The sequence below is a fragment of the Carlito syrichta genome, unplaced genomic scaffold (genome assembly GCF_000164805.1).
Source record: "Carlito syrichta isolate Samal-C Ts95f unplaced genomic scaffold, Tarsius_syrichta-2.0.1 Scaffold309092, whole genome shotgun sequence".
Lineage (NCBI taxonomy): Eukaryota > Metazoa > Chordata > Mammalia > Primates > Tarsiidae > Carlito > Carlito syrichta.
The window spans coordinates 164,158-175,755 of NW_007253188.1; the positions used below are offsets into that span (position 1 = coordinate 164,158).

General features: G+C 46.6%; 1 protein-coding gene across 2 annotated transcripts in view; it reads left to right on the forward strand.

Annotated features, from left to right (window-relative positions):
• The window catches only part of UBE2L3 (ubiquitin conjugating enzyme E2 L3), a 70,105-nt gene that overhangs the window by 48,707 nt on the left and 9,800 nt on the right, over window positions 1-11,598 (forward strand). For both annotated transcript variants that reach the window (XM_008066731.1, XM_008066732.1), the window contains one exon: window positions 9,653-9,839. In XM_008066731.1, the coding sequence (XP_008064922.1) occupies window positions 9,653-9,839 (187 nt within the window). The remainder of the gene's footprint in view (window positions 1-9,652; window positions 9,840-11,598) is intronic.

Sequence of the window (11,598 nt, forward strand, 5' to 3'; positions counted from 1 at the left end):
TTTTTGAGTTGGAGTCTCACTTTGTCGCCCTGGCTGGAGTGCAGTAGTGACACACTCATGGCCACAGCAGCCTCAACCTGCTGGGCTCAGGTGATCCTTCTGGCTCAGCCTTCCAAGTAGCTGGAGCTACAGGCAGGTGCCATCACACCCGGCTGATTTTTTATTTATTGTTGAGATAAGGTCTTGTCTAGTTGCCCAGGCTGGTCTCGAACCTGTGTGCTCAGACAGTTCTCTCACTTCGGCCTCCCAAAGTGCTGGGATTATAGGCAAGAACCACTGTGCCCATCCTAAGAAGTTGTTTTTCTTTTTATTCTTTCGAGACGTAGTCTCACTCTGTCGCCCAGGCTGAGGTGCGGTGGCCCTCTACTTGCTGGACTCAGGCGATCCTTCCACTTCAGCCTTCCAAGTAGCTGGAACTACAGGTGTGCGCCACCATGCCTGGTTAATTTTTTTATTTGTTGTAGAGATGAGGTGTCACCAAGTTGCCCAGGCTGCTCTCCAACTTGTGGGCTCAGGCAATTCTTTCACCTCTGCCTCTCAAAATGCTGGGATTACAGGCGTGAGCGATTGTGCCCGGCTAAGAAGTTGTTTTATTTATTTCAGGTGAATGATCTGAAAATGAATCCCTACTTCTTAGGTTGGCTGTGAGGTTTTTGGTATATATCCAGAGGTACAACAATGTTTTCTCTTCTGTAAAACAAACTCCAGGCTGAATCTGGGATCTGGGGTCATTGTATTCTGGGTAAGTTACTTTGTTAATCTGAGAGCTGACACCTTTGACTCAAAAGATTAACACCAATACTGGTGCTGATGCTTTCATATCCAAGACAGCATCTGAGAGAGTTCAGTTAGCAAACATTTCAGGGCTGGTTCTAAGGGTACCTCGGGTCCTTGCTTCAGACAGGTAATTAATGCAGTTATTAGAATACTGTGAGATCACAACAGAACAGCAAGGGACCTTACCAGCACTTCTCTCTACCTTGTGGCTTCCAGAGTGGATGCTACTTCCTCCTTGCAGCTCACCATGGCCCTTTTGCCCTTAAGCAGACAGAGGCAGGGGCTAGCCAGGGATGTCTTGGAAGCATGCTTTATTTTATTTTTTTTAGAGAGAGGGACTCACTCTGTTGCCCAGGCTACAATGCAGTGACGTGGTCAGGGCTTATTACAGCCAAACTCCTGGATTCAAGCAATCCTCCTGCTTCAGCTTCCCTAGTAGTTGGGATTATAGGTGCATATCACCACGTCTGGCTAATTTTAATTAATTAATTATTTATTTTTGCTTCAGGGTCTTACTCTGTCACCTAGGCCTGGAGTGTAGGGCATGCTCACAGCCACCGTGGCCTCGACCTACTGGGTTCAGGTATTCTTTCTACTTCAGCCTTCTAAGTATCTAGAACTACAGGCATGCACCACCATGCCTGGCTAATTTTTTTTGAAAGTAGGATTTATTGATAGGACAGAAAAGCTCTCACAGTGGGAGGAGACCCGAGGAAGTTGCCTAACTTTTTTTTTTTTTTAACTGTAGTGATACAGTCTCGCCAAATTACCCAGGCTGCTCTCAAACTCTTGGGCTTAGACAATCCTCTTGCCTTTGCCTCCCAACGTTCTGGGATTATAGTCATGAGCCACCACATCCTGCTTAATTTTAATTTTTTTGTAGAAACAGAGTCCCACAATGTTGCCCAGGCCGGTCTAAAACTCCTGACCTCAAGCTACCCTGCCACCTTAGCCCCCCAGAGCACTGGGACTATAGGCATGAACCACCACACTAGTCCCTGTGCTTTGTTTTTTAATAAAGAAAAGCCGGACTCGGTGACTCAGCCTCTAATCCTGTGCCTTTGGGAGGCTGAGGTGAGTGGATTGCCTGAGCCCGCGGGTTCAAGACCTGCCTGGGCAGGTGAGACCTCATCTCTACAATAAATCAAAAAATGAGCTGGGCGCGGTAGCGCGTGCCTGTCATTCCGGCTACTCAGAAGGCTGAGCCGGAAGGATCGCCGGAGCCCAGCAGGTTGAGGCTGTGGTGGCCGGGAGTGGCCACTGCGCTCCAGTCTGGGCAACAGAGTGAGACTCCAACTAAAAAAAAGAAAAAGAAAGAAAGAAAGAAAAGAAAAGCCCAGCCCTCACCAACACACAATATGACAAACCTACACGTGTACCCCTTGAATAGAAAAAAAGATAAAAATATGAAACATGACACAAAAGTATATATCAAACACCATATATAAATATATGTATAAAGCGTATATAAAACACACAAATGTCATTAACATAATATAAAAATATAAGAGCGCCTTCAATGCTTGAGGTTAATTTTTCTCTCAAGGAAGGAAGAAGCTTTCCCTCAAATGCATCCCTGCCTCTAGGAGCAGTTGAGGCTTTGGTTTCCTTTGTCACTTTTTTGCAACAACATTTGTTTTTGGGTTTTTTTTTTGAGTTGGAGTCTCACTCGGTTGCCCAGACTGGAGTGCAGTGGCCGCTCCCGGCCACTGCAGCCTCGACCTGCTGGGCTCCGGCAATCCTTCCTCCTCAGCCTTCCAAGTAGCCAGAATTACAGGCATGTGCTACCATGCCTGGCTGAGTTTTTGATTTATTGTAGAGATGAGGTCTTGCTGCCCAGGCGGATTTTGAACCCGCGGGCTCAGGCAATCTACTCACTTAGCCTCCCAAAAGCACAGGATTACAGGCTGAGCCACCGAGCCTGGCTTGCAGCAACATTTGTAATTCAGACCTCTCTCACCTTTCTGTATGCCTCCTCACCTCACATCCTCACCATGTCTTCTTCCTCCTCTCAGCACTCCCTCTGGCCTTGGATGGAGCTGTGTCCTGCCTCCCCATGCTCAGCACTGGTCCGTGTTCTTAGCACTCCTCTGCTTCCTGCTTATTCTTCTGTTGCTCTTCGTCCTCCCTTCCTGTAGCTGGAATGGTTGAGGCCAAATGAGGGAGCCCTGTTTTCTGACAAAGAACCACACGTAAAAAATTATTTTGGGCTGGGCGCAGTGGCTCAACCTGTAATCCCAGCACTTTGGGAGGCTGAGGCAAGAGGATTGCCTGAGCCCAGGGATTCAAGACCAGCCCGGGCAACTTGGTGAGACCTTGTCTCTACAATAAATCACAAAAACTAGCTGCGCATGGTGTGGCATGTGTCTGTAGTGCAGCTACTTGGAAGGCTGAGGCGGAAGGACTGCCTAAGCCCAGCAGGTCGAGGCTGCGGTGACCATGAGTGTGCCACTGCATTCTAGCCTGGGCAGCAGAGTGAAATTCCAACTCAAAAAATAGTAATAATTTTGCCATCAATTCATGGCACACTGGAATTGTTTTTAGGAGAAAGAGCAAGCCCCCGTGTTGACAAGGGCTGATGAACTGTCACAAGCCAGGCATAGACTCTATGAACTGAAGCCACAGTGATGCTACCCTCCTAGAATCTGTGGTTTCACTTGCAGGGAGCTCAGCCCAGTAGAAGAGGGGTGGTGAAGGGTACAACAGTGGAATTGCAGAGGAAAAGACAGTGTGTGGCAGTGTAAGCAAAAATGATGGAAGAATGTAGACAGTGTGACTGACTGTATGTGAGTAGTATACGTAGAGTGACAAAATTAGGGCCTTTGTGAGAACCACACATGTATAGAGAACATTCCAAACTGTGGAACAGGGGGCTAACAGCCAGCATCCAGGGAGATGGAATGTCAGGGGTTATTTTTTTGTAACACTTCTTTTTTTGGTGTGAATGATATATTTTTCCATGCTTGTGGGGAAAGTAAATTACTCTGTGAGAGGTACATATGGTTATTTGAGTTTAGAGGACGGAAAGGTTCTCTAAATTGTTGAATTCAGTTAATGGAGATTTGTGATTTTTTTTCTTAATTTTTTTTGAGTTTGAGTGTCACTCTGTCGCCCAGGCTGGGAGTACAGTGGCATGCTCACGGCCACCTCAGCCTTCCAAGTAGCTGGAACTACAGGCACGAACCACCATACTCTGCTGATTTTTTTGACTTACTGTAGAGATGAGGTCTCATCAAGTTACCCAGGCTGGTCTCAAACCCCTGGTCTCAGGCAGTCCTCTCGCATCGGCCTCCCAAAGTGCTGAGATTACAGGCACGAGCCACCACACCCAGCTGAGATTTGTGATTTTAAATTTAGATATAATTCATAAGGCAGATCATGAACCTTCTGAAATCATGGAATATTGGAAAACCAGTTCTAAAAATACCTTATTCTCACCAACACTTATTTTTGAGGTGATTAAGATTGAGTTCTTTAGTGTTGAAGCATTTGTTGCCAAAGAATTATGCTATGAAAAGTTCCACAAACCAAATTGTTGAAAAGACTACAAAAAAGTCATCTTTAGAAACCAAAATCTGCTAATTGAGCAGATTTTGTGTTTCAAATAACCAGAAAGCTTATTTTCAGAAAAGACAGAAGAGAATAAAAACTTAAAGACATTTTACAACAGGAAAGGACATACTCTATGTTTGGAAGATCCATGAACTTATGTCAACTTTTGTTAAGATTCTGGAGTAGATCATGAAGGTTTAAGAGCATAGTAACCAGCCTGGGGCACTCAAAACAGGGTAGCCCACCTCCCTTTGTTCCCCTCAAAGACTGAACTCTGGGGGCAGCCAGGTAACTGTTCTGAGATAGACATCCCTGTATCAGGAAAACCCAGGCTTTGTTAGTTTACTGGATGAAAAAAGGTAGTCACAAGAAAAGGATGTGGCTGAGGGATTGCTTCTAAGCTGGACAGAAGTCTCAGGAGCGCACAAGAGCCTTCAGTTAATCTGACACTGGGAACGAAGAAGAAACGTTCTTTAGTTCCAAACTAGAATCTGGTCATTGAGTCAAGTCAGCCCTGAGTCCTGCATGTGGTGTCAGACAGCCACTGAGCATACTGTAGAGACATGCCATGTCACAGGAGGTAGAGTCAGGAGCTGGTAGTTCTCCCTGAGTTCATTTGTGGCTGCTGGAGAGCTGTTTGGTGTTCTGCACTGCTTCACAGCAGTGACCCAAAACTGTGACTTGTGGGGGACAAAGGACTCAGAAGCTCTTTACTAAGGGTTGGAAAAACATGAAGTGGAAATGAGATCTTAGGACTCTTTAAGGGTTGCCATGAGAAAGAAATATTAGATTTGACTATAATGTGAGAGTTCTGACATGTGCGTGAAAGGCCCCAGGTGGTTTGGTGCCAGATGATGAAGAGCTTCCTCTTTCTCTTAATTGCCACAAAATTGCTTTGTGCCTTGGGAAGTTGCTGTCAAGAATTGCGAAGGATCTGAAAGTTTTACCATGTTTGCTGCAAGCTAACAAGGTAGCCTGCCAGTGTTGGATGCTAGCAGAAGACTTGAGACTTCTCAGACAGAGACAAAGACTACTTTACTCTTCATGGCACAGCCAGCAGCACTAGCATCTGCACAGACTCCCTGGTTTCCTGGTCTTACAAAAGTGACAACGATGGGTCCAGATGGTTGCCTGCAGATGCATTGGGTTGTGTTACAGGAGAGGAAGTCTGAGTTTAGGAGTTCTTAGGCCAGTCACTTCACCTCAACCTCACTTGCCACACTTCTGAATGCGGCTGATGATAACCATCAGCTTCTGAGAACAGCTACTGGGGTAGATGTATTGGAGATGGGACAGAAAAGTACCTAGCATATAGTAAGTGCTGGATAAATCTTATTTACATGTATGCATATAATGACTAGAAGGAAATGCCCTAGAAAATGGGGATTCTTAGCATTCTTAATCATATTGTTTAAAAATTCAATTGTAAAACCAGTCTCTTTCTTAATATGAATGGAAAGTGATTAAAAAAAAAAAAACTCCTGGAATTTAGACATGGATTGAATGAGTTTTGTTTTGTTTTGTTTTTGAGTTGGAGTCTCACTCTGTCACTTACTGCTGGCCACTGCAGCCTCGACCTACTGGGCTCCGGAGATCCTTCTGCCTCAGCCTTCCAAGTAACTGGAACTACAGGCACACGCTACTATGCCCGGCTAGTTTTTGATTTATTGTAGAGATGAGGTCTCAGCTGCTTGTGGGGATGATTCAGACCCCAGAGTGTCCTCAGCAGTCCCAAGGCCACATTGCCTACAGCTTCCTGTCTTATGCTGTGCTGTTCCCTCCAAGCCCCTGCCATCCTAGCCTTTTCCGGAAGGCCACTCCCACCCCTCGGGCTTACCTCATCTTACCCATCCTTTAAGGTTCCTGCTTCATGCCTCCCTTCTCTGGGTAGGGCTAGAATGTGGGAGTGTATAGAGAACTAGTAGGCGCCAACCCTGTTCTCTAGCAGAGGAACTCTGTCTACTACGAGTACCCACTTAGGCTTGAGGGGGTGGGGGTGCCCAAGAGTGTTCCTGAGTCCTCTCTTTTCTGAATCTTGGCTTTATTTGGGTTTGGTGTGCCAAGGCAGGCCTGGGTGTGACTCAGGAGAGCAGAGTGCAGGGAAAAGGTAGTGCAGTGTGAAGGTCCTCCTCAGCTATGGAGATAGGTAGGGTGGGGGACTCCAAAAGGCTCTCTCCTGCGTCTCTCAGAGGCTCCTGGGGCCATCAGAGTGTCTAGGCCTGGAGGGCTAGATCTTTAAGAGGTCCTAGGGGTATAGTGCTGACCCTGCCTAGTGACCAGCTAGTGAGTGACCAGCTCAGCTCCTCAGGGTCCTCCAACCATTGAGCTGGGTGGGTACTAGCCCCCACTGAGAAACTGAGCTGGCCAGGATTTGAAGTCCAGGCCAGTTTTTTGGCCTGTCAGTACTTACAGTATATTCTAGGTTGATTTATTATTTACCTGTGATGTGACTATTTTCCTATTTTCAAAAAAGATAAAGATATATTTGCTAAAGCATAATCTGATAAAGGACTGTGTGAAGGACAAAGAACTCCTAAAGTTCTGTGATAAGAAAACAAAGCTAGATGTGGTGGCATGTGCCACCTACAGTCCTCTCCGGAAGTTGGGGCTATATGAGGATGATGCAGGAGGATCACTTGAGCACAGTAGTTTGAGGCTGCAGTGTGTAAGCTATGACTGGACCACTACACTCCAGCCCAGGTGACAAATCGGCCCCTGTCTTGGAAAGAGAAAGAAAACAAATAACAATGAGATGGCATTATACACCTATTAGAGTGGCCTCACTGCCACGTGCTGGTGAGGATCTGGAGTAACAGGAACTGTCATTCATGTCAGTGGGAATGCAAAGTGGTGTGCCACTTTGGAAGACAGTTTGGCAGCTTCTTACAAAATTAAGCCTCCTCTGACCACAGAATCCAACAATTCCATTCCTTGGCATTTACCCGAATGAGAATGAATTGAAAACTCATATCTACTCAGAAATCTGCATACTGTAACAGTTTTAGTCATAATTGCCAAAACTTAGAGGTAAACAGGATGTTCTTCAATAGGTTAATGGTTAAATAAGTTGTAATACATCTAGACAAATATTATTCAACAATAAAAAGAAATGAGCTATCAAGCAGTGAAAAGATGTGGAGGAACCTCAAGTGTATATTACTAAGTAAAAGAAGCCACTCTGGAAAAGGCTGCTGTCTTAGTCTGTTTGGTCTGCTGCAACAAAATACCATGAATCTGGGTGGCTTCTGTGTATCCAGTTCAAACCTGGTACAAAAAAATAATAAAAATATTTTAAAAATAAAAATGAAAAAGTCAAAAACCTGGTAGCTTATACACAACAGAAAGTTATTTTTCACAGTTGTAGAGGCTAGGATGTCCAATATCAACGCACTGGCAGATTCAATGTCTGGTGGGGCCCCTTTCTTGGCTCACAAGATGACACCTTCTCACCATGTCATCATATGATGGAAAGGGCAAGGCACTTCTCTGGGGCCTCTTTCATAGGAACACTAATCTCTTTATGACTGAATCACTTCTCAACACCCCCATCTGCTAATACCATCACATTGGTGATTCAGTTTTTTTTGTGTTTTTTTTTTTGAGTTGGAGTCTCACTCTGTCACCCAGACTGGAGTGCAGTGGCCGCTCCCGGCCACCGCAGCCTCGACCTGCTGGGCTCCGGCGATCCTTCGCCTCAGCCTTCCGAGTAGCCGGAATTACAGGCATACGCTACCACGCCCGGCTGATTTTTTGATTTATTGTAGAGATGAGGTCTCGCCAAGTTGCCCGGGCAGGTCCCAAACCCGCGGGCTCAGACGATCCACTTACCTCAGCCTCCCAAAGCGCGGGATTACAGGCTGAGCCACCAAGCCCGGCTGGTGATTCAGTTTTGTTTTTTTTTTGAGTTGGAGTCTCACTCTGTCACCCAGACTGGAGTGCAGTGGCCGCTCCCAGTCACCGCAGCCTCGACCTGCTGGGCTCTGGCGATCCTTCCGCCTCAGCCTTCCAAGTAGCCGGCACTACAGGCCCGCACTACCACGCCCGGCTGATTTTTTGATTGATTGTAGAGATGAGGTCTCGCTGCCCAGGCAGGTCTCGAACCCGCGGGCTCAGGCAATCCATTCACCTCAGCCTCCCAAAGGTGCGGGATTACAGGCTGAGCCACCGAGCCCAGCTGTGATTCAGTTTTAACATGAATTTTGGGGAGACACATTTAGACTATAGCAGCTGGATAACTTCTGATTGCAGCTTTCATGCCTGATAACCACACAAAACCCATAAAGTGTGTGACACCAAGCGTGAACTCTAATGTAAACTATGGACTCTGAGTGGTAATGATGTGTCATTGTAAGTTCATTGACTGTGACGAATTTACCTCTCTGGCGGGAGGTGGTACATGTATAGGAGCAGGGAGTATCTGGGATCACTGTACTTTCAGTTTTGCTGTAAATCTAAAGTTGCTCTAAAAAGTAAAGTTTATTTATTTATTTTTGAGTTGGAGTCTCACTCTGTCACCCAGACTGGAGTGCAGTGGCCGCTTTCGGCCACTGCAGCCTCGACCTGCTGGGCTCTGGTGATCCTTCTGCCTCAGCCTTCCAAGTAGCCGGAACTACAGGCGTGTGCTGTCATGCCTGGCTAATTTTTGATTTATTGTAGAGATGAGGTCTTGCCAAGTTGCCCAGGCGGGTCTTGAACCCGCAGGCTCAGGCAATTCACTCACTTCGGCCTCCCAAAGTGCTGGAATTACAGGCTGAGCCACCGAGCCCGGCCGTAAAGTTGATTTTTTAAAAAAACATAAGGAGGCTGGGTGCAGTGGCTCATGCCTGTAATCTAAGTACTTTGAGAGGCCGGGCTGGGAGAACTGCCTGAGCCCAACAGTTTGAGACTAGCTTAGGCAACATGGCAAAACCTCATTTTTACAGAAAAAATAAATAAATTAGCTGGGTGTGGTGGCGGGGATTTGTAGTCTCAGCTATTTCGGAGGCTGAGGCAGAAGGATCACCTGAGCCCTCGAGATCCAGGCTGTGGTGAACTGTGATCATGCTGCTGCACTCCAGTGTGGGTGACAGAGTGAGACCCCGACTCAAAACAAATAAAAAACATAAAGAGCCCAGAACATAAGTCTCAGCCCTTTTCACAATTTAGCAGATATCCTGCTCTAGAAATACTGAATGATTGCTAGGTGGTCTTGAAGGTGACATCTTTGGGCTTCAATTGTTACATCACTTGAAATAATTTATCAAATAAATGATTGGAACATTCCTATCTTGGCAGCAGGTTTGGAAACTGTAGGATGTTCATTTTGATTTCTTTTCTCTTCCAGGACAACCCTCCATATGATAAGGGGGCCTTCAGAATCGAAATCAACTTTCCAGCAGAGTACCCTTTCAAACCACCGAAGATCACATTTAAAACAAAGATCTATCACCCAAACATTGATGAAAAGGGGCAGGTCTGTCTGCCAGTAATTAGTGCTGAAAACTGGAAGCCAGCAACCAAAACCGACCAAGGTAAGGCATGCTCCTGTGTCTTCCTCAGGTGGGCTCTTCTGTGGGAGCTTCTGTGAGGTAGGGGCTCGTGGGTCCCTTCTGGTACCATGTCAAAAGACAAGAGTTCAGAGAATTCCTGCCTTACCAACTTAGGTGCACAAAGAGTATGCAAAGGTCCCACCAGTCCTGTGGGGATGGTGCATCTCAGTTGAACTTTTTACCTGAACAGGAATTGAGGAAGCCCTTCCTGTGCTCAGCCCGGGCTGCTTGTGGCCTATTGCGGGAGGCTCATGGACAGACAAGGCTAGTGATTTTCTGCCTGTGCAGTGAAGGGGTATGGGCACTAGTCCCAAGAAGGGATGAAGGATTGTAGGACTGTCCAGAGGGGGAAAGGAGAGTGGAGTTTAAGGTGATCTCACACAGTAGTTAGCACCAAATTCAGACTTGAAGGAAGGTTGGAGAGGGTCTTCAAGGCTAAAAGAAGGAGATGAGCCAAAGCCCACTGGCTCAGTGAGTGGTGAGGTGGGAGGGGCAGGGTCAGACTTGGTGAAGGCACTTCTGGATGAGAGCAGACAGTTGGCTTTGGGGGGGCCTGGGACTCCCTTGATTGAATGTGGCTGTGTGTTGTTCATGTGACGGGGTATACCTGTGTGAACCTACACGTGCTCATTCATTCCTCTGGGAAAAGTGCTTGATTCGTTATCACAGTTATCATTTTTCTTGTCCCCTGGATGCAACTTGACTTTGTTACAGAGACCGTTTAGTTTTTATTTTAATTCCAGACTTTCTCTTGAAGTCCTAATAGCGTATTTCTGTAGTATAAGATCAGTTCAGATTAGGCTGGGCACGGTAGCTCATACCTGTGATCCTAGCACTTTGGGGGGTGGAAGTGAGAGGATTGCCTGAGCTCAGGGGTTGGAGACCAGCCTGAGTAACTTGGCAAGACCTTGTCTCTATACAATAAATAAAAAAATTAGCCAGTTGTGGTGGTGTGTGCCTGTGGTTCCAGCTACTTGGAAGGCTGAGGTGGAAAGATCACCTGAGCTCGCAGGTTGAGGCTGTGGTGGCCATGAGCATGCCACTGCACTCCAGCCTGGGCAACAAAGTGAGATTCCAACTCAAAAAGAGTGGATGAAACTGGCATATGAGAGCCTGTGGGTGGAGTGTTTTAGTGACTGGGAGAAGCCTGGAAGGTGCAATTGAACGCTTTTCACAAGGAAAATCAAGCCTTCCTTTTTGGAATAATCACCATGAAAGGTGTCACTGGACTCCCACGCTGAGTAGTAGAAAGGAGTGGGAGCTCAACATTCATACAGTCTCCAGTGGCTTGGCACTTGTTCCTGTGCCAAGATGCTTATAAAAGCTTGACGCAATTCTTCTTGCTGCACATGGCCTGATTTGTTTTCTATGTGAAATTCTGGCACTGTGTTCAAAGCCTGTGACTGCATTTGTTCAGGAGCATCTTGTTAGCCCTCACAAAACTCCCAGAGTCCTTACTGAGTTGTGCCTCTATTAAACCACCATGCCTGGGGAGGGGAAAGCCTTCTAGGCCAGGCTGCCCAGGAAAGGCCTGCACCTCAGACTCCAGGCACAAAAAGTTCAGGGACTCCTCCTAACCAGAGAACTGAGGGGTGGGGCTAGTGTAGGGAGACCCTTGGGAGATGGATGCAAGTGCTTTGCCAGCTCTTGTGGGGCTGCTGTGTAGAGTGCCATGGCAGGATTATTTCCGTTTTTAGCTTCTGCTTTTCAGGTTGTGGCTGTTTTTTTTTTTTTTTTTTTT